This window comes from Cyclopterus lumpus, chromosome 10 (assembly GCF_009769545.1).
Source record: "Cyclopterus lumpus isolate fCycLum1 chromosome 10, fCycLum1.pri, whole genome shotgun sequence".
Lineage (NCBI taxonomy): Eukaryota > Metazoa > Chordata > Actinopteri > Perciformes > Cyclopteridae > Cyclopterus > Cyclopterus lumpus.
Genome location: NC_046975.1, coordinates 17,514,825 through 17,542,818, shown reverse-complemented (window position 1 = coordinate 17,542,818; position 27,994 = coordinate 17,514,825). Strand labels below are relative to the sequence as shown.

Genomic DNA, 27,994 nt, shown 5'->3' with positions numbered 1-27,994 from the left:
GTTTCCCACCACATGTGGCTCTCAGTAGACGTCTCTCCAACTCATTCTGACAGGCTTTGTTTTTCGCATTTCAAATGGGGATTGGCTGGCATTCTCTGCCAGTTAAGGCTGTGACAGAATTGTAAAAACACACTGTTGCATTCCAGCCTTTAGAGGATAGTATTTGCTTATGACATGTGCTAAGAGGCCTCCATACTTCTTCTTCATTCAATCAATCAAGAAAAAACTGGTACTGCTAATTTTGATCTTTTTTTGTTTTCAATACTGACATCTCAAAAGTCTTAATTAGAACTGGTAGCATGGAATGGGAGCATTGTATAAACTTTATGTGAACCTAACAGGGATGGCAATATCCTGATGAGCAATGTGCTGCCATGATTGAGCAAGCCAAATAAATGCTAGGTCACGTAGCATACCGCCTACAGGTCAATAAATATTCTGTCAATAATTGACAATTTTATCAATTGACCCTTCCCCTCGCGTCAGAGTTACCACAGAGCCCACACTGTCACTGTCACTATCTGATTCAGCAGTGAAAACAGGCAGAAAGATAGAGGCTAAAGCCTACAGATCACAGTGGAAAAGTAAATCACCACATCACCTGGCAATCAAGAAAGAAGGCAATTCAATTATGAAAAAACCCTGTTTCTGTAAAGCCAGGTAGATCTTTATTCACTTATCAAAGCAAAGACAGTAAGGGTATAGATCCTGTATTCCAGGTGTTTACGTAGACACATTTTTGAAACATATATATCTCCTTCCAAGCTCTCTGGGTAATGCATTGTGTGTAATATATCACAAACTTTAACCATGACTAGTTGTAGTTGGACCCTGGTCAGAGCTGGTGAAAGCTGAGCTATGATTAGTCAGTCTGTGAACATAAACTGACTAATCAATTGACTGCCACTAGTCTCTATGTGAACTTGTTTGGTTGAGGGCAATCATAAGCACAGCAATTAGAAAAAAGTATTGGTCTATACTACTTCTCTGCTTCATCTGTGTGTCTTGTGTTTTACTTGGTGTATCTTTGTGGTTCAGATTACCTCAACGGACTTGGCACAGAGTCTATAACATCTCCTGATATGTCTACACAATCCCACATCTGCATTGTTGTGTACAGATGTCCTCATAACTGCTTTGCAAGGCATCACAACAGTCACATGTCAGACATGTCACGGCAAATGGAGTATTCACATGCTATATCTTTATAGCTTTCACTAATAGGGCTAAGATAGTGTGAGTCAAAACAACAGCCATGCCCGTGTGGATGTCATTGACAATTAACCTCTAATTAGCAGATAAACTGCATGGATACGTAAGGTAACCTCCAGAAGTGGTTGTGTTGTTGATCGCTGGTCCATGGACATGATTATATGGGATGAGCCAGTTTGCTGTGAAGAGGGACCCCTGGCTGGTGCACTGACTCAGAGAGAGAGAGACATTTAACACCTTGCTGTTAGCTGTAACAGCAGTGACACACAAAATAACAACTGATTAGTGCCGTAAATGTTTCTAATCCATTTCCCCTCTTTCTGTTTCCTCTTTCTGTTTCTTGCAGACACACACACACTCTCACACACACACACGCGCACGCGCGCACGCACACTCAGACTGTATACTGCTGGTGGGTCTAAGCCCTGCCATTTAACAGCAACAGGAATGTGTGAGACACATCTGCTACCTGAACCTGCAACTGCTGCCCTTGAATTGACTTTCTATGATTAAGACTTATGGTTGATCCCTGGGCTTTTTGCCTTGATGCCTTGCAGCTTTCCATCCAAACTGAAGAACATAGGTTGGAAGAGAGAATATATGGAGACAAAGCGACCATATCTCTCTTTCTGTGATGCTCTCCTCTATTTTTCTGTGCCACAACTTTCAAAGGTACCGGTGCAGGGTGTAAGAAGTACAGAAGTTGCAAAATTGTACGAACTTCCCTTGAGGTTCTGCACATTTTATTCTTCAAATTACTTGATAATACGCACGTTGAATGCTCTTTTTATCCTAAATTGCAGACTAGAGAACTCTACTTACTGTTCCAGACTGCCTGGATGTGAAAGCATCCATTTTGAAACACATTTACTCCGCTTTACTCATTTGAGCTGTCTTGTCATTGGTCTATAATTCAATCGGCCGATAAATAAAAGGATGATTTTATCCTCTCTTTGAAGGAAAATGCACTTTTCAGTACTTCTTGTTTATTTCACATTCACCAAAGTAAAAGTGTATTACCGACAGGGTATAACCAGCATTCTGAGGTAGTATTATTCTTTTATGAGGTGGATATAGTGGAAGGATATACATTTAGTGAGTATTTTTCACACATAATTTAAATAGCATTAACATATTACCAAAATATGCCCACAATTTACACCGTCATACTTACTTATGCATCTTGTAAGAAATGGAAAATGTAATTTTGTTTTAAGATGAATACATTTGCCGCAGCGTCAAACTCATGTCCATTTTCAGCATAGACAATGGGCCTCATTCTTCTTATATTTGTTCATATCCACGATTTGTTTTTATTGTGTTAGTACCCTGTAACACGTCTCCGTTACCAACTTTGGTATGCCGGAGCACAATGACGACAACAGACCAGGATTGAGAGTTATTAATAAGTTTATTGGGCAGTGTGCTCTTTTGGGCTGTTGTGTGTGCGCTGTCCTGCCGCGCCTCCGAGCGCACCAGCCGTGTCCGTCCACCAACCGCTGCCTGCCGTGCTTCCTGCGGGTGTCGTAAGCTGTGATTCCCGCCGCGCTCTCTCCCTCCGTTCTCCCCCGCTACTAGCGTTTATATTTGGGAGATACACAATCAAACACATTGGTTGCAGCTGAGGTTAATTACACCACCTACCAGCACCGGTACCAGAACCACTGCCCCACTCCACCTCCTCTGCAGCTGAGCCTAACCACGCCCCACCACCACATACACATTCAATTAATTGGATGTTTTCTTACTTTTGCTCTATCTTAGTAAATAAATAACTTTATGAGGGGACAAAGTACAACTTTGTTTTCACAGTCTACAAATTGTTTAAAACCAACCTAGTCTCATTCCAAACGTGTCAAATGCTCGGCGGATGACACCAATGCACTAGACTTACAACTAACTCAACAAACCTGCAACTGCATCATTATCAGACGGTCAGAGCAACTGGCGAAGTACAGTATAAAGAGCGAGTTAGACGACACAGGGCGTCGTGAAGGGGATGAGTCATTTGTCAGTCAAGTTAACGTCAATCACACTCTTGCTCTGAACTAAGTTGCCTCAACCTAACTTACTGTGAAGACTAAAGTTTGTTTTTGAAAAGCTATATATAAGCTATATATAAATCTGACAGCCAACCTGCCACGTACAGATCTGACCCTAGAGGGGAGCCTAGAGCGCCATAGTTTGAAGCCCAGGGCCAGTGACCAAGCGTCTGTGTTTGTCCAGTTTGAAGGTGTTGTTTTAACCTCGAGGGACGTAAAATAAATTATAACGCATAGATATTGTAATCAGATTGTGATAATTATACATTTTAGAGTAATTCATGTTTGGATTATTGTATTCATGGGCCAAATAAATACTATTGGTCCATTGATCTGAATTAAAGCCTTTGGATGCTATTGCGCATGCTGAGCTTTCAAAAATCTTCATGGAAACGGCAGCAGCTGCTGATGTGAGGTACTATAGCATTTAGGACTGGGAGAAAAAAAACATTACTTCTCAGAAATAAAGTTGGAGCAATGCTATAGGAATATGGCCATAACATATTCCTATAGCATTGTCCAGGACACTTCAACATCTCTGAAATGTTAATTAACAGTGGCGCAAAACTGCTTTTGGAACCAGGGGCTCCTCCCACTTCACACAATTCCTTTGTGATAATGAGATTTATTTTTCTATTTTGTTTTTCAAATGATGTATACACCTCCTCCCTTACAAGCCAAGTGTGCAGAAATGTTTTTAACACACAAACAGCGGTTGCAACTGTAACACATTCAAGCACATTTCTGTCTCCCCGTGTCTTGATGTTACACATCACAGAGCAGGCGCAGGTGTGAAAACACATATCCAGAGGGGTAGGTAGAAACAGGCGTTAACTAGAGGCACGCGGCAGTTTGGTGACGTGGTGGTGTTGCTGCATGGTTGCCGTCATCAAAGCACCATTCTGGAGATTTTCTGGATGTTTTTTGTTGTAAAAATGCAGTGAATAAGATCTCCGGTACAGAGCCGATCCCGGCACCACTCATTGATTAAAAACACGTTGGAAAGGTTCCCACAATCTGAAACATGATATTGCAAGATAAAGACTAACTTGAGCAGTTTAAATGACTGCAGTTTGTATGCGCTCTGTCGGCTGAATGTGCTCTTGGGTCCCGTTTGTAATGTACAGCGGGGGTTATGATGCCTCAGGCTTGATTGATCAAGTGGTCATATTCTTAAACCTCTATGAGCAAGGTCAATGTGCTGAATCTAAAACATAATATATTTGGTTGTGCTCCACTACAGTTTGCATGTACCAATGATACTTTTAAAGACTGCTTAAATCAAACAATTGACACTGTCTATTCCTTTAATTCCAGTAGTGACAGGTATTAAAGTATGATTTTTTTTTTTAAGTGCCACCTGGTTCACACATTTTATTTGAATCGTTAAAGGTAACCATTGTGAACAAGACAGTTCAAAGAAATTGTCCATTATTGCATGTATTCAGGAAGACTGGCAACGGTACTATAATGCCTATTGTTTTTTTTCCGGTGGAAAAAAAAAAGAGTTTGATCTCATAATTGGTTACAACAAGCAGAAAATATTGATGCCACTGACTGCTTCCAAAAGAAGCCTGTAATCACCGTCTGTAGCCTCTTGCCTAATTAGGTTTTGCTTGTCTTTTCACAGTAATAAATGCATGCAATGAATACTCAACATATATGTTTCACGATTAAATAACAGGAATGTTCTCAATTGGGTTGTGGTAATTTGCATTAAACATGCATTAAGTGATATTTTTGATTTTGACGTAAAATAATGACACAATGCAATTTTAATCAGTAGCATAACAGTAGGTGCTGATTTCACTGGAAAATAAATGTAGTGCAGCTTTTCCTCAACTGGTTAGCTCACTGCCGCTCCTTGGTGCTCATACGGTGTTTTCAGCTATAACCCACACTTACAACTTGGCTGGAAAGCTTGTCTTACATTATTCCAACTAACCGTAATAAGGACCAATTTTAAAAATCGTTGACGCATAATTGGTTCACTTTTGCAGTTTTAGGAACCAAAAGATGTTTGACCTAAAGCGATACTTATCTCACCTCTGACAGTTATGCAAGTAACAATAAAAACAATATGCATCAAAATGTAAAAGTAGAGTAATCGTCATTGGGGCTGCGTGCTGTAGAAAAGGGCAAACCAAACCAAAACCAGCAGAGCAGGATTTCTACTCAGGGGAGTGCTCTTCAACTGACAAATCTTTGTTTGCATTTTTATGTCCAATAAAAATAATGGGTTGTTCCTTTCCCTCTCCCGTGCACTTCACAAAGACAAGAGATTACCTTTTTTTTTTTTTTCTACATAAAAAATAACTATAATTCTAATTTTAGTATTGCCATTGTCCGATAAAAATAATGGATTGTAGCACCCTCCCTTTTTTCTGTGCATGAAGGCTAGAGATTACCTTCAACAGAATCATTTAAATTATGTTTTCTAATGTTAGCATTTTTATTACTTGGAGTGCCATGGCTACAAAGGAAGATTCGGCGCCTTAATACATTCAGGTCAACCTTATTTAAGCCTCACAGCTATATATTGATATTCATCATGTGAATGTTGTTTTGAAATTCAAAATGTTACAGGGAGTTGTAAATGCCTCCATATGATTATGTATTGTTTGAACAACACAACAATAAGGGGAGGAGTCTTGTTTTTGAGTATCCTACGGTAGTTTAATGGTACAATCATAGATTTGACATAAGGAAAAATCATGATGTGAATACTATAATATTGTAGATCTGTAGATCTTACAATTGCCTCAGTTGCTTTGTGTTTGTGAACTGTATCTATACACATTCATTTATGTTTAAATAATTGTACATTACTATGTGATCAGCCAGGAAAGATAGTCGAGGTGGTTACGTGGGGCTCTAGTATCGCAGAAGCGATCAGAGAGGGATGGTCATTGTGCCTGTGAGGGGGTGTTTGAGGGAGTGAAGGAATGTGTACACATGAGATCGCTGCAAGGCAGCGCAGAATGAAAGCCGTGAATGAGGCATTTTCCATCGAAGTGATTAAAATGATAGAGGACAGTGCTAAACTCGTCCATCTCTGAGCAAGGTGATGAGGGACATTCGGTCTGTGCGAGGTCCTTTCGTGTGTGTGTGTGTGTGTGTGTGTGTGTGTGTGTGTGTGTGTGTGTGTGTGTGTGTGTGTGTGTGTGTGTGTGTGTGTGTGTGTGTGTGTGTGTGTGTGTGTGTGTGTGTGTGTGTGTGTGTGTGTGTGTGTGTGTGTGTGTGTGTGTGTGTGTGTGTGTGTGTGTGTGTGACAGATGTAGAACAAGTTGTGAAATGGGACTGGCGTGGAGGCAGCCAGAGAGATGTGGAGCGATGCCCACAGGAGGGCCATGTCTTTTCACTGTGCATCTGAACAGACAGCCAAATACTTATCATCACCCCACCACAGTCTACACTCTACATATTAATTTGACCTTCATCAGAACAAAGAAAACCATTCCTCTTTGCCAACCTCAGTGCCTCTTTTTTCTTGCATTTTGCTTTAAATGGTAACCTAAAAAACGAGGAGAGTTCCTTGAGGTTTCTGTGGAGGTGAATAAGCTGGACAGTAATCCGTTTGTCTCCTCGGTTGTGCAGATTCTATTTACGTGTCTTACATGTGCGTCTGGCTTTAATGTGCCTGTTCGTTTTCTATATTGGAATAGGTCATAAGTAGTCGGGAGATAATTTATTTTGACACAAGTAACATTTCTAGTCTCTCTCCACCTGACACAAATGGTAAACCATGCCGTATTCTTTAAATACAAGTGCCGCTAGCCTCAATGGACTTGTTGCCAACACATAACCGCTCTCACACACATTAAGCGTATGTCTACACCCGGTTGGCATTGGCAGCCTTACCTTGTGACCACGCTGATTTGAGGTCCTTTGGTTCATGTTTCCATCCTCTTTCTCTCTCTTTCACTCTCTCTGCCTCTCCCATCAACCGCTCTAATCTCCTGAATGCCATCCACACTCACCGTTCATCCCCTGCCTTCTGGATTGGTTTCACACAGTGATCCCCTCACTGACCAGACAGACGAATCAACAATTAACCTCTAAGGCTGACCTGAAATATCTCAAACCTTCCCCCCTCCGCATCCTTATTGGCCTCTAATAGATTTCTAACAGGTAGCTGGAAAAAAAGTGGATTGAATTTTGCCCGTTCAACCCTTCAGTTTGTTGTCTCTTTTTACTTATTTTTCTCCTGGCTAAATACCACAGTCGTGACTGTGGTACACAATGCTGTCTAAGCAGAATGTGTAATGTTAGGGCCAGGTTGATAATACGTCGCGCCAATGTGTTGAAAATGGCATTAGACTGTGTGACTTCACATAATTGTTCTACCAATTGCCTCCCCATTACCATCATGTTAAAGCCCTCCATTTTGGTTATTGTGCTAATAGCTAAAAAGCACTTTGCTGGAGCCAGTTTGACTGAAACTGTATTCTCCACGAAGAAGATATCGTCCCTGTGTCATTGAATGTCACTTTAGCCATTTGTGCAGGATTTACAGCTCATGCAGCATCTGTTCTCTACCTCTCTAGTTATCATCCCACAAAAGGCTATGGATATATATATATATATATATATATATATATATATATATATATATATATATATATGCATGCGCTGCTGTGTCGCAGACACACGTTAGCCATCCACAGATTACTATCTCTCTATTCTTTTCACTGAAGCTGAAAGGCCCCCAAAGTGACCTTTCAGGGCACCACTGTGGCACTCTGTGTCTGGGTCATTCTTAAGATATGTCTTGAAAATGCATCGGAGGGCTGTCAGGCGTGAGGGTTTAAATCAAGCTTTCCTTAAAACATGTGTGTGTGGTCATTGTGTTGGTAGTTGAAGGAGATCAGATTGTAACCAGTAAGGTAATGATTCATAAGACAGCCAGTAGGATTTATCCACTAATAGATCTCCTGGGAGATAACCTAATCCCCCAACAATATCTCCTTATCATATTACAAGTGAACTATGTACAGAATGGGCTTCTCTATCCACAAATGAATACTAAGCCCTATACTTACCTTTAAGCTTATTAGATTTGATCTTAAACAGAGCAGTATCAAGTATTCTCCCAGATGCAAGGCTGATCAGAGATAATAATCCTATAATCCTTTCTGAGTTTAGTTTTAATTTCACAGTCTACCGATTGCCAGGAATTCATATAGAATAATGTATGTTTTGTGGTTGTTTTTTTGTTTTCAAGGCTGTAGGCCTAGTATTTAAAAACATTCATGAAATAACTTACTAAATTAAATTCATTAAAATCAAGGAGGAATATTCTGTACTGGAGGACAGTAAATACACTATGTAATCTGTTCATTGAGTACTTTTGTCATCCGCAGAGATCACAAGAGGGAGCTTGTCAGTGGCAAATGAAAGTTAGACTTCTTTTCAAGGTGCGGATTGGAGATTAGTAGTAATACTCTTCTCTGTCCGCTTTCACAGAGATGATACGATTTGCAAAAGATGAGACCCCCTTTCTCTCTCTCTCACTTACTCTCTCTGTCTCCCTCACCCATATATTACTGCCTTGTCCACACTCTCATGTTACCCATCGTCTTTCTTCTCTTTATCCCTTTCTTTCAGATTCACTAAGCTTGAAAGTGGGTTGCTAACTCTTTTTAGGATTCTAAGAGGAAGAGATTGTATGAGTAAGTAGATCTTCTGAACAGAGCCCCAATTGGCTTTGTGTTGCCTTACGGACTCTCAGGGCATCCATTAGCTTTTTGGAGTCCTTCATTTTGTCACCCACAGATGTGAGAGCTTCCTCGTGTCAATTCTTAGTGATTAGCAGTACTATTGTCTGCACCACTTGTTGACAATATGACGATAATATGTAACGCCTTTGGTCTAAAAAAGTAATGCATTGATAAATTAAAAGCTTGACGAAGTCGTAGGAGGACAGGGTCTGAATATCTGTTATGGATTTAGTTCCTTTTGTTCTTTTTGTTTTCACAATTTGGCCCTGTGTAAAGGGAGGGACCAAACCTTCCTTCTGCTGTTCTGTGCTCATCTGGAATTAATTAATGTAGGCATGGGTGTGTTGCTCCATAGTTATCCACATGTTCACAGATCACTAGCCAGTAAGGGAAGGGAGTCGTCACGGCCAATTAGGTGCTTAATGAGAGAGCACAGATGAATTAAGGTATTTTCCCCAAAGAGCCTCTTCTTTCTGTCTATCATAATGGCAGTTTTTAGAAGAGCCACTTATATCCTTCAAAGCTTTGCTGTAGCACTGAGAGATGGGGTGGAAATGTGCATTGGTCTGGATCCTGGAAATTGGTACATTTTGGATTGCTTTAAAGTTCAAAATACAATTTGAGAATATTTACAACTATATGTGTATTGTAGTTTACAATACTGGCAAGATTATACTTATTTATTTTTGATTTGGGCAACGTTTCATTCCCAACAGCTCCGGTGCATTAAAGCGATGGTTCTCCATGGAGTTTTTGATCCTCATTTTCTCTTGTTGTATCTGGTTATTTTTTTACCTTTTCATGCCTCTGAAAATGTCCAAATCAAACCACCCGGGAAGAAACACTTACTCTTAAGATGAGCTACTCACAGCTCCTACGCAGCCTGTAATGAGGGGACCGTTTTAGGGGTCACAAGCCAAACAATGGTTGACAACCACTGGGTTAGAGGGGAAGCCTTTAATTACATAAGTAATCATATGAGTAACCTAGTGTGTTACTGTAGCTTACTTGACCCAGTCAGAGGGAGACCCGCCTACATGGTGCAAGCATGCAAAGTCTAGCCACCTGCGTTGGATTACTACACATAATTAGGTGACTCACTTTCCGACATGTTTATTTACAGAGCACACACGCATTTACCTATCTGCCTCACTTGCAATAGTGTTTAATGTTGGTATAAAAATCTAGGTTTCCTTTGAAATGCAGTTTTGGAATTGTGCCAGTGTCGTCTTGTGCTGCTTAAGTCTCCGTTCCACCTTCTCAGATAACGACAGGATTTTGTATTGACTGTCGAAACGGCACTTATTTCAGCTCTTGTTTCATTACATGGTGTTGTGATTGTATCCCACTGCTTGTTATTAGTGCAGCATCAAAGCTAGACTTGGTCATACATTTGCATTTTAATGACTGATATAGATTGTCCTCCTGCTCAATACCACCGTCAACCCACAACTCCTGCCCACGTAGATACAAAGTGAGCAGCACCTAGTCTAGTTAAAAACACCTACCAAGCACACAATACTGTAAGTCACAATTAGAATGCAGAATTAGTACCCACGAGCATAGAAGAGTGCTTTATTTAACGAGGTAAAGTGGCCTATCAACTCTCCAAGGTTTTAGGTGACAGCAGGCCAAGGATAAAAAGAAAAATGCCTGGAAATGATAATTATGGATATACGTAACTGGGTTAATGTGTCCACATTGTGGAATGGTGCCGTCGATGTTAACGAAGAGAGATTGAGCGTTTGAAAATGATATCTCAGAGCACAAATGGATGTCATCGGAGCAGCAATCAGTATTTGCGGAGGCAGATCATTTTTGTGTTCCCGACTCATTTTCTTCCCCTGCCACCTGCAGAGGATGATGCTACCCATTACGAGGAGTTTGCCTCTGTGGGCATGTAATCTGATGCAAATTACAGCAACAGACTGCCAACTGGAGCGGTTGGAGGAGGCAACACAGCCGAGCCACATACCTGTAGTGTTGTGGTGTGTTCGCGTGTCACTCAGATTCCCGTCTTGATGAAATTCCAGTGAAACCGATGATTCCCCACATTGATCTTAGTGTCTTTGCATGCCACTTTCTATGAAATGCTGTACGCTGCAGCAATGGCAACTGTCAATGTCAATTGTTTACAAGTGTCACAAGCCAGTCCCTCTTTAAATATGTGCTCAGAGAACAGTCTATGAAAGCTTCCTCCTTGAGGTGTAAGACTAAAAAAGTCTTTAAGAAAGGATAATAAGTCTATTGTCTATTTACTCCTATTACACAACATGCTGTGTGTCCCCTGTCTACACCGCTTCCTCACACAGTTGTCTGTTCTTGTTGTGATAATACATATGTCTTCCAGTATTTTCTTGGGAGATAAATTCATGTATGGCAGCAGAGACAGTTTGAGCAAATGTTCTCTTCAGTGGTCCATTCACTGTTAAGATCCTGTTCTTGGATGTGTACAAAGCCTTCAAAACCTTTTTGCTATGTCACCCATCGACAACCAATTAAGCCAATAACAATGATTTTCACAGATAGTTACATGTTTTTGGAAAGAAAAGAAAATATAATTGGCCAAAGCAAGTGATTGTTTTTGTTTTTATTTTTATTTTATCACTGACGGTAATGTTGTCACTTCACAGTGGTAGACAGGCTGGAGGATGAGGAGAGTGCAGTTGGGAAGGCTCTAATTTATCTGTTTGTCTATGTTTTCCACCCCACACTAGAAGGGAGGAGGAGGCTGAAACAGGGCCCAGCTCCACATGGGAGAGTTGTGTTTAGTGGTGGCATTGATTGTTATAAAAGGTTGTGCAGTGGGGAGGCTAGGTAGGCCTGTCAACCGTAGCTCTCACCAAAGCACATTACACTGTCAAGCTAATTGCACCCTCTCTGTAATTCTCAAAACCTAAAATGGATACGGTATGCAAACATATGTAGGGACGGAAGTCATTAATTACCCTTGCTGTAATAAAGAGGTTTTTTTTTCTGTACTGTTACTTCCTTACTTTTTAACACAGATGTTGTACTTCGCTATGTTTCAAGTCGCATCTCTGGCAGCCCACTGTTGATTCTATATAAAGTATCAAGCTATGTTTATAGTATGTGGCCTAATAACCCGTCTTGCTTTATCCTCTTCTCTGGTTATTCTAATAATGCTACACTGATGCAGCTGGTTATACATTTCAATTGGATCAGTTGTGTGCACAGGTTGCAAAGTGCCTTCCATAGAAATGGAACGTATTATTGGTTTCGACGTAAGAAGATGTTGTGCCACTGGTGTGTATGTTGACATTTAACAAAAGTCGTTTTGTAGCCTAAGAGCGTTCTTCATATATCATCATAGGAAATTTCTTAGAATAATGTTTTCCCCATTTTACTTCTTCTCAATAGAAACAGTGTTCTGCAGTAAGACGCATACCGTGGATTTAGAAGTTAAGGAAGCTGCTAAAAAAAAAAAAAAAGCAGATAACATAGAGAAAAGATGGCTTGACAGATTTGCATAGTTAGTGTGACAGCGTCTGCAATTATGTGTTGGTCAGGTGGGACGAGGAAGTAATGGGATAGAGAGAGTACAACATGAGAGGGTCAGAGAGATGAAGGCAGAGGAAATACTTGGTAAGGAGGAGATGAACTGGCAATAAAAGTCCTTTTATTTGTACAAGTTGGAGGACACACACACACATAGCCAGAGCAGTTCATCAACTGCTTGTCACTGCTCTCTTCCCCCCTCCTCTTCTCTCTTTAGAAGGAATCTTGTCAGGGTCAGGTGTGGAGATAACCTAACTTGGACCCAAAGCATCCACTACCTCTCCTCTGAACTTACAACCAAAAGCACTGGACCTCTAGTCACCACTCTCTAGTTGGTCACACTGTGACTAAGCTGCAATCGTCATAATTTAATAACACATTCGTAAAGAATGAGGAGAAATAGGTGTGGTATCATTGCAGTTTATGGTGCTTCTGCAAGGTAGCGAACTCAGGAATGTGTGTGCCTTCCTTGGCTCTTTATTTGTACATGTGTATGCATGTGTCTGTGTATCTATTATACCCAAACAAATAGATGTTTTAAGTGCCAGTTTTCTGTCACTTATTAGGCACTGTTCATTGTCAAATCCACTTGCCTTCTAATGAGTACATCTTACTGTACTCCCCCTGTCATTTATTTTTATTTTCCCTCTGTCAGTACCATGCCACCCAGCAGTTTTTTGAGTGGTGAGTCACACTAAGCTCCTCTGTCCGCCTGCTGTGCCACATGACAGAAAAACTCTCGGGGTGATCATTTTATCTTACTCTTGATTGCCAGATAATTATCAGTTAATTATTTAGAGCCTTAAATTAATTTGCTAAAAATAGCTTCTGTGCCTCTGCGTTGCCAATGGAGACTGCTCCATTATTCCCTTCCGGTCTGCATCTCTTCTTCTGTCTTTGACAGCTACCTCTGCCACTCACGTCTGACTGCAATCTAATCAAAGAGGAGGATGTCCTTTTGTATTCAAAGCCACCCAATTTAGGCTTAATGCTTCATGGCTGATTGTTTGAATTTTGCTATCTTGTGTTTGTCGTGCTTCCCCTTGCCAGTTTAGAAAATGAGGTGAAGTCTATCATGGAGCATGATGCCACCGCTATAGGAAACTGAGCCTACGATTGCAATACAAATAAAAAGTTATTTTGAGGCCCCGACTTTAGATTTCGAGGGAAAAAGTTACATCCCCACTATCTTCTGACTCGGCATGTGCATTTGTCCACTCTTTATTGGATAGCATGTTCTTTTTACTTCTAACTCTACTCTTAAGACACTTCACTAGACTGAAAGTGTCCTGAACAAAGAAATGTACTGAAAGTGGTCCTATTCATTGGCTTAAAGATTCGAAATGCACTTTTCCTTTTTCGTACACACACACACACACATGCGCGCACACACACACACACACACACACACACACACACACACACACACACACAGAACCAGAGGCCAAATAGGCTGACCTTCTGAATGGGTTTGTGCTGTGGTAATGATAAGGCTATTGAAAGGAGCTGTACTCTGTCACGCCAGCTGCTGGGCCAGTGGTCATACTCAGGGAATCTGATCAATATGCAGTCTCTCTCTCTCTCTCTCTCTCTCTCTCTCTCTCTCTCTCTCTCTCTCTCTCTCTCATTTCCAAACCGTCTTTTATTGCTCTCGCCACTATCATTACTTCATCTACAAACAAATGACTCAACCAATTGTGGACTATATGCACTGAAGCGTGCTTACTGAAACCATCTTCACATCAACAGTTCAGGCTCCTGAAGGCTGTAAGTATCAACACATGGGAGCGTACGCGTGAGACAGCGCAGCGCGTCTTTTAATCCGACTTTGATCAAAAAGTCTGATTATCGATTTGATCAAATGTCTAATTATCGTATTTTGAATGAATAAGTGAAACAATTTAAACATTGATTTTCATTTTATTTGAGCAATTGTAATGATTTGTGCACACACATCCCAAGTGGACCTTGCTAGGAGTCAGACTTCTCCCTTTCACACGCTCAAACATACTCGCATATTTAATTGATCTGAGTATATCTTTCTTTGTTGAGGACTATTCTCCATGTTGGTGAGCTACCCTTGCTCTCATTCCCATATAAATACAGACACACGTGTGATGTAATCGTTGAGTTATTTACAGCATATCAATGTCATTTACATATTATCGAGACATTCATCTCGTCAATGTTGTGTTCCTTGTGCAGCACAGAAGGTTGAAACAGTCTAGCTAGAAGGCAGGCGATCCCATTGACATATAAACACTCCCAGCAGTCAAGACACACACATCAAAGGCGGCCCGACATGATATCTTTATGCAAACGAGCCGCCCGGCTTGATTGCTGCTCTTTTCAGGAGGCATGCATTAAGTGGCCACCTAAGAGGTCCCATTTCCAGCTTTATGCACTGTGATCGCAGGAAGAAGATGTAATCTGGACATGCTGTGAGCAAACCTTGGTCAAATAGCACTTTTCCAATACTTCCCTACATTCTTTTTTGAAGCCGCCAGGAGTAGCGGATTGGAGGGAAAGAGTTTACCACTTCACAATAATTCAGGCAATCGTGAGTTGTCAGTTGGTATAAGTGATCATTTGTTTTTAGTTTTTTAACATTTGCGCCGTTTTCCTTTTTTCGTTGCAAGCGATATTTCAGATTTCATGTGTAATGCTTCTGCTTTACCACATCGTAATGACTCGTCGAGATAAGCAAAAGAACCGGAGTTGCGTGATTTATGTCTTTCAAATCACAGCAGCAGCTTGGTGCCATGTTGTTGTGTGTTTGTTGGGCTCATCATGCCCTGCAGACCATGAGACGTAATTGTCAGATCAGATAATTGATGGAAATTCAAATGGATATTGTAACATTAGATTCAGAAAGAAGCTCTTATTGATGATGAACACAAGGTTGTACATACAGTTTAGCCGTATCCCTATTAACCTCGCAGCAGAAAGAAGAAAGCTCATTTGAATGTGCCATTCGTATATGGCGGATCAGTAGGATTGCAATACACCTGCAATAGGTATGAACTGATGAAAACAGGCTTGACAATGAGTGTACGTGTGTGTATGAGAGTCATTTTGTGAAACACTTGTTAGATGCAGACAGACTGTTAAAACAGAGAGACAGAGGCAGGACATGAAAGCCAATGCGATTGCTCACTGTCATTGTGCGTAGACCGGGAGGACATATATGCAAGGGAAAAAGTCCATACTGTGCCACACATTGTTTGTACTGCCTCAGTAGAAAGACCAGACGTGTATTTTAAATGGATCACACTATGAGGAAATAGCTGGTTATTCTCCCCAGCAGGAGGCAAGGAGGCTAATATATTATCTAGAAATAAAGCGAGCCAGGTCAGAAACTGGGGCAATGTAAATGAGACACAATGCGGCAGCAAATTGTGTCCCATAGGCTGTGTGGATAAGGCAAGTGTATGTTACTTGAGTATTTTAAGGGGTGCAGTAAATTCATTGAAAAAAACATTAAATAATTAAACTAATTCTAATCATTTTTCTTTAAGGAAACTATTGTGTTCCTTTTTCCTACCAGATTCAGACAGCTATGTGCTGAGGAAAAGACGACGACGAATCAATCAATGTGCAACACTGGGTTTCACTGGCATCTCAAAGATTACTCTTCTTTTCCAAATAATACATATTGAAACATGCACATTGTGAGCTTTGTAATACAGTTTACACGCCTACCTGTGTCTATTAAATGGTGTGTGTGATGTCTCTGTTGCTGCACATGCTTGTCTCTTCAACGGCCATCTCGAGAGCTGTTGTAATGTGGCGGCAGGGATTGATGTGCACCGATTAGATCAGCGTCAGGGGAAGCGAGAGACTTGACCTTTCACAGTTTGACAAGTATGAACATTGTAAACACAGTGGATTTGCATTGTCATGTTACCACTCTGAAAAGTACACTGCGAGGCACAGGCCCTGGGCATTGATGTGTGACATGAGATTGCTTTGAAGGAGGATGAAAAGGTGACAACAGCAAGGTTGTGTGTGCACGTGGGGTGTGTCTCAATAATCTTAATCGGACTGTGTTAACTTTGCATGCACTCACTCATCGGCACCATGCTAGTGGACACCACATTATTTTTTCACATTTTCCTCAGCGTTTTAATAGCCTATACATGATTCAACAGGTCATTCCCATGGACCTAATCCCCTCATATCTTATTTATATAGTCTCTTTTCCTTTATCAGATGTAGTCATTACGACCAACACTCTGCCCCTCATTGAGTTGTTCCAACACCAGCTGGGTGCTGTAGTGAAGAGCTTGGAATGCAGAAACAACCTTCCTCTCCACAGGTATAAATATTTCAGAGGCAGACGGGCAGAATAAATTGACGGTAAAATTGACATCAGATCTGGCTATTAATTTCAAGAGAAAAACGAGTTAGGAGCTGTAGGGGAGATGATGGAGAATAGTATAGAGAGAGGAAAGGTCATGAACCCTGTGCCAAGGTGGAAATATAGTTTAGTAAGCCTGTGATGTGTAAAAACACATCGCTCACAGTTATTAAATATATATGTATACGTTATCTATTACTCTTCACACTCTATATATATATATATATATATATATATATATATATATATATATATATATATATATATATATATATATATATATATACACATATATATATATATATATATATATATATATATATATATATATATATATATATATATATATATATATATATATAGGCTGATACCACTGCAGTGGCACAATAAGTATTACATTAATTACATTTTGTGAAGGGGAGGGAGATGGCATCGGGTAATCACTACTCCGTTCGCACCTTCTGTAATCCAGCGGAGAGGGGGGTTGTTGGGGGGGGGGGTAGTGCGTGCGTTTTCAGAGTGTGGTATTGTGTCACTAAACCATTCAGTTTGGTACAGATTTGATTATTTTCACCATGAGAAATAAGCTAACTTGGCCTCTCGGGCTCCCATTTCACACAAGCTGAGATTGAGGCCTCAAACTGATTTTCTCTTGTTCTTTAAGTATCAAGTATTTTTTTATGAATTATGTGTTGGCTCAAAGACACAAGACAACTATTGCTATTTTAATGATGTGTTCACACCAAACTTTTTGAGTGGATCCCATGCAAAGTCAATGCACAGACGCCCGAAGCGAAAGCCAATCAGCGTTGAGATGCTCCGCCCATCACTGTCCTGCAGAAAAAAATGGAGGACACTCTCATCGTAGCGGTTTGCGGACACCTCGAGCTCTTTAATACAACTACAGGTTAGCCTGAAGTAGCGCTGGAAGCAGCAGTCATCCAGACGCCCGAAGCAAACTTTTCATTTCTTGGACAAAAATCAGCACTTCTGAATTTAACTTGTTGTTTCATTAGATTTATTGAGATGTATTAATGCTCACACACAGAGTAATTGCAGTTTTAGTAGATTCGGAGATGCGTCTGCACCTTTAAATGGACAATATGCTGCCTCGTTTAAATGTTGGCAAATCCTCCCTCCTTTCTGCCCTCCCTCTTTTCACTATACCCTCCCTCCTCTCACACACTTCCCTCCTCCCTCCACCTCACCACCAGGTCCCATCCCAATTTTCGGGAACTGGCTGCTCTGCTAATTCCCTCTGAGAACCCTATTGCCGGTGCTTTGGCCCAACTCAGGACGCTGTCAGCATCAGAATGGACCTGTCCTCCTCACTTAGAATCCTGACCTACTGTATTGGGAAAACCCTTGTAAACATAACCACACAGTATTAATGAACTTACTCAGCTTATTGACATCTATATTATGGACCTTTGTTTAAATGATGAAGCAAAGACAAACAATTTTAGATGTACTACTATATAAAAGATGGTTCATTCATACACAGATTTCAGTATCAAAAATGATACATCTAGTGGCCTTTACATCTTTCTCTCTCCCTGTCTCTCACTCTCTCTCTCACTTTGTGCCCTACATCTGCACTCCATTCCGTCATCCCTCTCTCATCCTGCTCTCGCTCTCAACATGATGGGTTGTGTCCAGTCAGTGGGCAGCTTTGGTGTAATTTGGCCCACAGGGGCCGTTGGCAGTAGGTGTGGGGATAAAGGGAGCAGGGATGGTGGGGTTTGGAGAAAAGCAGGCTTAGTGTGGGGCCTTGGATGGAGGGGCCAGCAAGCACATAGGAAAAGCATTAAATAAACATTAATGCAACTAGGTTACAGGAGATTTATTAAGGAGGCTTTTTGGGCCCCCACTGTCGGGTTTTATGCAGCACTTTAACAACTCTCTAATGCACACAGGTAAACAAACCAGGTAATTTATTGCCATCCTCATAGGTGGCCATTGTAAAAACTGTTTTAACTTAGTTTTGGCTGCTTTTTGCTGGTTTCTCCTCTTTCTCTCGGTTTTATCGCAAAATTGAATGGAGCCTAGCTCCAAAAAGCTTCTTTTTTTTCTTCTTCTTTTTTTTTTTTTTTTTTTTTTTTTTTTTTTAGATCTAGGGTAAGTCTGACTTGGATATGATTTTGATGTCACTTTGTGGTGTTAAAAATGAGTGCCCTTAATCGGAGCTTATTGATGTTAAATGTAACAACAACAACAGGAGATTTGAGAGGAAGAGAGAGAGAATTATAAAAACATGAACTAGTAGAGCGCTGCCATCAACTTCATATTTTACATTGTCTCTATAAATCAACACTGTCAGATGAGATGCTGTCAGAAACTGGAGTTGTTTCAGCCAAGCCGTAGTGTCTTAGTGACATGCTACTATTCTACAAGCCCTTTTTTTTGAACTCTGATTGTTTATCCTCCAGTTATTCCAGCTTCAGTTTTTGTAATAGTCTTCAAAATCCCTGGGCTTTGCAGAAACCCAAGACACTGAGCCACAAAATGCCCATATTGCATAGTATATTTGTGTTTGCATATGACCCTTAGCATAAAGTCCCCGGATATCTTTAGTAGCGTGGGCATTTGCAACATTGAGCACTCAAGCCCTGAAGCAAGTGTCTGGCTTTGCATCGTGGAGGTGCAGTGCACAGGAAGTGCAGCACTTCACTGAGGACGGCCAGAAGAGGAGAGCAGAGACTGACAAACAGGGTCGAGACCCATCACCTTTGGACGCTGCTCTGCTTCAAGCAACGAGGACACCAGACACAGCTCAGACTGCCTCCTGCGGAACAGTCACTCTCGGTAGAAAAGAGAGAAAGAAAGGAGTTTATGTTTGAGTGAGAGTTATGAGGAGAATATACAAGGGGAAAATGTAGAACGAATTGTAAAGGGCCAGTGTTTAAAAGAGACAGTGGTGGACGGGGGAAAAAAGGAGAAAGACATAGAAAAAGATCTATCGTTGGAGAAGGAGAGGCAATAAAGGCTACAGTTACTGTGAGAACCTGATATAAAGAAAAGAGTAACAGGCAACCTGACTGAGAAACATTCAAAGAATATATTTGTGTGTGTGTGTGTGTGTGTGTGTGTGTGTGTGTGTGTGTGTGTGTGTGTGTGTGTGTGTGTGTGTGTGTGTGTGTGTGTGTGTGTGTGTGTGTGTGTGTGTGTGTGTGTGTGTGTGTGTGTGTGTGTGTGTGTGTGTGTGTGCCTGTGCCTGTGCCTGTTCATTCTCTGTGTGCATTTGATGAAGGCTCCAGCATACCGGTTGTCTCGCTGCAGGATAGTGTGCGTCAGGCTCCATCAATATGACATGTCTTTGATGTAGAAGTACAAGGAGCAAAAGCCCAGGCAGCCTCAGTCCAGTACCCAACGGGACACTTTACCACCGTGCACGTGCATACATGTGTATTTGAGCGTGTGTGAGAGAGAATAAGGGAGAATATGAGAGAGAGAGATAGGGGAGGAAAAGAAACACGGGAGGAGCCACAACAAGCAGCAAACGTAACCACGGCCTCAATATTTTAATCTACCATTCGACAAGGGAGGCAACAGTTGTGACCTTAACGTCTCCTGAACTCTATAGTAACTATGCACTCTGTAGAGAGGAACCAATAATGTACCTAAATGTCGTTATTAGCCAATTCCATGACAGAATGATATAAACATGTCTTATGCCGCTGTTTGCAAATACATTAATGTTGGCTTCCTTTTTTAAATTAACTCATTGCTGATTCCTATATTTTCAGTTGGCCACAATACATATATTCAAGCTTTCATATTGTATTCTTTGGAGACATTCTTTTTCCATTCTGACCAATTAGGGGTCGTTGAGGGGGGCATTTGAAGTGAAGCACAGTCGAGAACTTGAACTGACTGCAGTGGTATTTTATTAAGCACTGATATTATTCAATTTCACACTGGTGTTGATGGTAGATTGGAACCTGGAAAGAGATTATCTTTATTTACAACAATAATTTGGAGACTTAACTAAACATACACAACTGCAGTACACATATAAAGTACAACTCTGTCAGGTTTGGATGTTAAAAAGATTTATTTATTTGGCAAACTTTTACTTTTAAGTCTACTGGACCATTGAGTTTTCACACACAAGTGCAGCGAGGGGGGGAGTGGCCAACAGAAGAGATAAGGGCCGACTGACAGAAACAAGGGGGATAAATCATGTCCAGACAAGGAGACAAGGGGATAGAGAGAGGGAAGAGGAAAGACAGAAGGATGAGTCCATCCATCGGTCCCGTGTGAGGGCCTGTTGCTAACCTGGACTGTGCCCATGACACTGCTGTTTTAGTAAACACTTGCATGGAGGTAATCCGCCTACCCTTCCAGTGCTTTTATTCACTGTCAGTTACACAAAGGCCTTTTTTGCACACACACTTACGTACACGTGTGAATGTGTTGTTTGTATCCACATGGGCGGAAAATGTGGGTTAATAACTTGCCGAAGGACACAGCAATGCCTGAACCTCAATACGGACGTCTACCAAGATGACGACAAACAAACAAACCTTGAATAAATGGCACGGTAGAGAAACGGTGGTTCTCACATAATAACGGCAGATTGATCACAAATAACTAAATCTTGGGAACTGACAATCACAGGCCGGGCGTGCATCTGTACCTGTGACACTGCTGCCTTAGTATATCAGCATAACATGTGGTGGCGCAATCTAAGTCACGGTTCTCATTATCTGTGTCAATATTTATAATCGTTCAAATTAGAGTAAACAGCATGTGTTCATGCCTTGCCATGAGAAGCCCTTTGCTCAACAGCTATATAGAATGAGAGACCCGTGACTAGTTCATGCACTGCAATAACTCAAATAATTTACTTAATTAACTACATACGTGTCCAAACCACAAAGATATTGACTAAAAAAAACACAGTGTTACAATTTGTGTTGCATTGTCTTGCTCTAACAGTCGATTATATCTGTTCTGATCACATTGTCATCAGAAACATGAGCAGCCAGGTTGATTTAGTCAGAGAAAACAAAGGTGAACGGCCACTTTGATGTCATCGTATGTTGTTGGGCACAAATTGTTGATGCATTGAAAACTGGTGCTGCTGGTGTTTATATTGCAACTAAGTACATATATGTGCGTGCGTGTGTGTGTGCGTGCGTGCGTGCGTGCGTGCGTGCACGTGCGGAGTCAGTGCAGTCTCCATGAGGTCAGTGGCTGCTGAACTGATGCCGGCTGTCAATAGCCATTCACCAGGAGAAAAGTGCTCGCCTGTTCAGTAAATTACACAGTGCGACGTGAGCTGTGAGGTTCACAACAACCTGACCCCACTGTTGTTGGAAGAAACAATAGAACAATGACTGCAATAAGCTTTTCCAGCAACCATCTGTGTCATGCTGCTGACTACAAAACACCTTTCCATTACTCCCGGGCTGCAGCTATTAGCTCACCATGGCATTGACTCCAAAGTGATTTAGAGAGGTTATTGTAATGGCACATTAGATTGTCTCTGACCCTTCTTCATCCAGTCTTTTGTTTTGTTGACCATGACATAGGTGGGCTTTTTGAACGCAATAAAGACTGAAGTGATCATTTCTCAATATGGCTTATTTTGTCAGGGATGAATATGTTTGTGAAGTCTCATTATGTTGCTGATTACAGTAGTATTATAGTAGTTTTGTCTTAGTTTGAGATGTGTTTTTGTCCATTTTTCCTTAACTCTGTCTCTCTCACGACTTCTCCAAGCATTCAAGGGAGCAGTATGAAAAACTGTCCACGATGCACAAAAACATGCAGAAGCTCTATGAGAGCATAGGCAGCTATTTGGCCTTCGACCCCCACTCGGTCAGTGTGGAGGATTTCTTTGGAGAACTGGCCAACTTCCGCATCCTCTTCATGGTGAGTACATAGATTATGGTTTGGCACATGTACATATAAAATCTCATGTTTATGGTTCTTTCCCAGTTGAAACGGACACAAACTAACCGAACTAACAGTCTTTTGTATACAATTTCACTTGGTGTCATTGAAATGTGAACAGAATGTGTGTTTCAAATACGCACACATCTTCATCAGATTTCCAGGAGGTCCGAACGAACACGACAATATTTTTCTTTTCTGGATAAAACTCATATTTTCAGCAGGAGTAGCCGTCCTGTATACATGCATGCTCAGAACACATGTTTATTAATGTTTAGAATTAACAACATTTTACATTTTCCTATTAATTAGTTCAATCTTACCTGATAAATAGTATGATTGATTTGATGGACAATGTTTCAACTTAAACAGACTTTATACACAAGGGCTGATCTCTTACTTTGCACCACTATGACATTTTATCTGAACAATCTGTATCACATAATATTGCTAAATACGTCCACGTGTCTACATGTAGTGTAGAAATAAATATACAGAGCGAAGTACAGATAATATGAAGTGTCACCTGCAGTGTCGTTACTGGATGGCTGGGAAAATAGCTGTGGCCAGTTATGTTAAGCAGCTCCTCTAAACCATTAGCGGAGGTCTTGGCACATAGTCATATCATAAAAGTACACAAGTGGTGTTTCCACTGTGTTTCACGCCAGCCTTTGAAGATATTATACAACTCTAATCTAGAAGTGAAACATTACATCTGAAAGTCCATCAATAATTGTGCGACTTCTAAATTTAATTCAAGGGGTGATTTCACTTTCCTTGTATAAAACTGAAAGAATGTTTTTGGTAATGGAAAGTGCACCGTATTTTCTGCCCACCTATTTTGGTTTTTATATTCTCTTAGTTGGCCCTGACATGCATTTTAGTTTTTCTTCTAAATTCTTGCACCTGCTATGTGATTTCAAGTAATTTCTTAGTACGACATAATACCACTGCGTCTGCCACTGATATTTTTATCTTTTATTTTCTCCAATGCCATCGTAGTTTGGAAGGTTGGGAATATTGGTCTTGGTAACACTTTACTTTAAAGCCTCCTTTTTATTATATATAATCAATATTACAAATATAAATAGTTATATAACCAAAATGTAATTGTTAGCAGATTGGTCCCGCAGATCAGTTATCATCTTTTTCAAATCAAGTACTATAGATAACCCTCCACTTCCAGTGTTTAATAATTTGTTGGTGAACAACCCCTCCTGTGGTTACCAAGAGGTTGCTGTATGAACAGATAATGAATACAAATATAGTAAAACACAATTGTAATGAAAGAAAATATGTCTTCATAGGAGAAGTTTTAATAGCTTACAAATAATATATCTTACTAAACTTACATCTGCCCACAACTACATTATAGAACATTATAAACCATTTAATAAATGTTCGAAACAGCTTATGCGTGAACTATCTTAACTTATAGGGGCTTAAAGTAAAAGCATTACCCTCTCCTTTTGCTAAAAATGGGGTTAGTTTGGTGTGATCAACATGCTCGAACTGGCGTGTGTTTTATATCTGGATACATAAGAAGATAATATCACACATGAGGCCCTTTGTTTTAAAAGTACATAATTTGAATGCAGAAGTAATTAAATCAATTAAATGGTATGCTCATTTTGGTATAGGTATAATGGATAAAAGCTAACGATGCATATTTTACAGTGTAAATGTACTGTTCTATACATCCAAATGGGAAACAAAATTGCTTAATGAGATTTACCTGAGCATCCTGAGTTTCAGATGCTAAAACCTGCAGAACATAACTTAGCTTATGACGAGATACTCGACAACTTGTTCTTGCTCTGATTAAGAAACTATTACCTGGGAGCTGTAATAAAAAGAAACACATTTACAACAGGTGAATATAAATACATTTGATGTTGCTTAGAATAGGATAATGTATAATTGTGTTGTACTGATAAAAGAGCTAGATAAAGGCTTGGGCAAGCCGCTTTACCTGTTACACATAGTTCCATTAGTTTGCAGTGGTTTGTTATAACATAATTCACTGTTTGGATTATGTAACACATTTATATTTTTCTAAACATTTCTCCAATAAATGTAGAAAGAGAATACACAAGTGGGAAAAGTTTGCTTCTTGCAGCGTTTTATGAAATGTGGTCACCGAGAGCAGCGAATAAAGTGAACAGGGAAAATCAGATCAGTTGTTAGAGAGGTATTATTCATGACAAGCAAACACCAAATCATCTCAGAACTAACAGAAAGCTCTTCTGCCCATCCCTCCTGGCACCACCCCCAATATTCCTGGTGTCAGGATGATGACTTGGTATGCTTCTCAATCCATTTTTTTTTGTGAATGGCAGGGTCCCCTTGTCTGAATCCTTCTTCTCTCTTTATTCTAATACCCATCTGAAACCAACTTTTCATTCCCACTGATCAAAGTGCACCAACACACAACACAACGCTCCCTCAAGGATTCCAGAGTTGCATATTTCTAAATGAGGCATCCACCCAAGAAAATAAATTATTCTCTCAAGCAAATAGCTGTATATGAATATTTTATTACTGATTTAAACTTTCCTGCTATGGATAAGAGGAGGGAACTGAGTGGGATAAAGTGTTGTGCTGTAGAAATGGGTGGGTGGGGGTGGGGCTGGTTTTAAGTTAATGTATTCATATAAAAACAATCCTTTAATCACCATTTTCTTCAGATATTATTTATAGTTTTTGGCTCCTCAGCTATGCTGACAGAAAGGCTAATCCCATCTGCTTGCAGAGTACAAGGAATCAATGGCTGTTCCTACTTGAATGTTTTTTTTATTTTCTTACTCTGAAAATAACTGAGCTAGCTCCATTGCAGTATCCTCTTCAGCTTTTTTTGTTTGTCTTTTGTCAGTGAAGAAATTTGGGAGATGTCTGTTAGTTATTTATCTTTGACAACGCCGACCTACATCAACCCTCACTGATTTGTTCCAAATGGCAAATCCAATGGATATTATGACTTTTTGGCGGCTAATATTTTAGGTAAGAGCCCTGAATTTAACTCCTTGATATGCCTGGTGTGCCTCAGACATTTATTTCAATATTGAGTTGTTTGACTCAGACAGAACATGTTCGCTAGCTTCCGTCTTTGTTGCATTGCCCTGTGTAATGCATTCACAGCACAAAGCATCTGCGGTATTAAATAATTCCATTGCAATACAGTCACCTTAAATTGCTTTTACTAAAAAGCAAGGGCTTAATGCACCCGACCGACATGAGCATTTGAGTAAACGCATTGACAGACAGTCCTCACAGAACTGAATGTAACTGATAAGAGAATCCATTAACTCTATTTCCCTTCTGTTTCATCTCTCTTTCTCTCCCTCACTCCCATCCAATTCCCCCTTTTTTTTTTCTGCGGCCAATGAAATATTATTTGATTCCGGCAAATGGAGACAGTATTCGAAGAGTCCAACAATTTGTTAATTTAATGCTGCTTCCATATTCTGAAATAGAGTATGAGTGAAATGCAATCACAGGGTTTGTATGTGTAATCCTGACCAGGAGCATTGGGGATGAGGATTTTTCCATTAATGAGTTATCAAAGCGCAGCAGATGGGCCGGGATGAGCTAACAGTCTTCCTTGTTAATTGAGTGACTTTCTAATAAGACCAAAAGATCCAGACCGGGTTCCCAAAGTAGCAAGATAGAGCATTTATGAGATTAGAATGATGATTTGTGTGTGTGTGTGTGTGTGTGTGTGTGTGAGTGTGTGTCTCTCTCTCTCTCCGGTTGTATCTGTCCACGTTTGAGCCCATTTGATATTTCTAAAGCTTACCAATTCCTCCACAATATGACAAATTATCATAATCACTCTAATAATGCTGAAGATGATGCTCTGGCAGTGCCACTCCCCCCCCCCCCCCCCCCCTTCTCGTGGAATAACTTACGTTTCCTCATTATTTTCTCTTACGCTAGCGTGACACATAAAAATCATTGCACCATATTTGGAGGTCACCTATCAATATGGGAATACATCTATGCCGCAGAGCAGAAGTCTCACAATCTGTAACCTATAACTTCTTGGAGCCACTCCCCCCCCACACATACACACACACACCCTGGCACACAGTGTAACAGATGGCTAATAAACACATTTGCTGCTTAAAGCCCAGACGCTGTAGTGTTTGTAAAATTCAAATGAGACATAGCAGTGACACTCTCTGTGTGAGATCACTGGTGCAACTGAGCAGTTGGAAATACTCATTGCTCCCTCATTGGATTGGCAAACTTGTATGCATGCAAAGGGCGCCGTGCTGTGGGAGATGTATTGTGTTGTGCAGGGTCAAGGAAGAGCAGCAAATACATTGCATGAATTATTGAAAGAACAAACCCTGAAAAGGAAAATGCCGCCTTGCCCTTGTGGGTAGATTGGACCTGTGGGTTGCACAACATTTAGTTTTCCAGCCAGTTATAGATAGAGGAGTACTTATAATCTCTATCTTAGACACACCGGAGGCCATGAGAAGAAATGAGTGTATGTCACATTCATGGCCTCTGGTGTGTCTAAGATGGACAGGCTTTTAGGCTCATAAAGCCTCAATGTGCCGCCTCAATAGGGTTGTTGACAACCCCACTGCCATTAAGGTGCTATTATGCTAAACCACACGTTTTGTTTTGTCTTTTCAAGAAGATTCTTACTCTAGATTTACATACCATTTACATATCCCCTTGAGCAATATGTATGCAATACCTGCGCCGCATTTTCCAACTTGAGCCCAGAGGGGTTCAGGGCACAAAGCCAGTCATAAGGGTGGACTGCAGGGTTCTGTGTTTTTAAAGGATTATTAGGTAGAATCAATGCCACAAAGCACACTGTCTATCATGGTGGATAATTATAGTGGAAATATCTTCTGACCTTGTGGGTTAGTTTGAAGTGCTGCACTACACTTTGGACTTCTTTCTAGTGTATCTTTTGTGCAACTCCTCATGCTGTATTTGTCAAAACGTTCCAAAAATACATGCCTGTGTGGGTTTAATCTTTATTTTTTTTGTTGAAAAAAAATATATATATTTATAAGAATTTGATTATTTAGTTTGCAAACATAATTCTCCATTTGTTGATTGGTAGCAGTACTAAAAATAAAGTGGGTCATTTTATTTCTTCTTCCAAACATCTCTTATACTCAAAGCAAAAATATCTGCCGCAGTATCTAAGAAACATTAATAAAACCTGTCATCACAGAAAGCCATGTAATGTGGTCAATATTTCTGGAAAAGCT

At 40.5% G+C, this 27,994-nt stretch overlaps 1 protein-coding gene across 1 annotated transcript in view; it reads left to right on the top strand.

Moving 5' to 3' along the window:
* diaph2 (diaphanous-related formin 2) overlaps positions 1 to 27,994 on the top strand; it is a 347,468-nt gene that overhangs the window by 261,862 nt on the left and 57,612 nt on the right. The window contains 1 exon segment of the mRNA XM_034542988.1: positions 22,569 to 22,733. Coding sequence (XP_034398879.1) covers positions 22,569 to 22,733 — 165 coding nt within the window.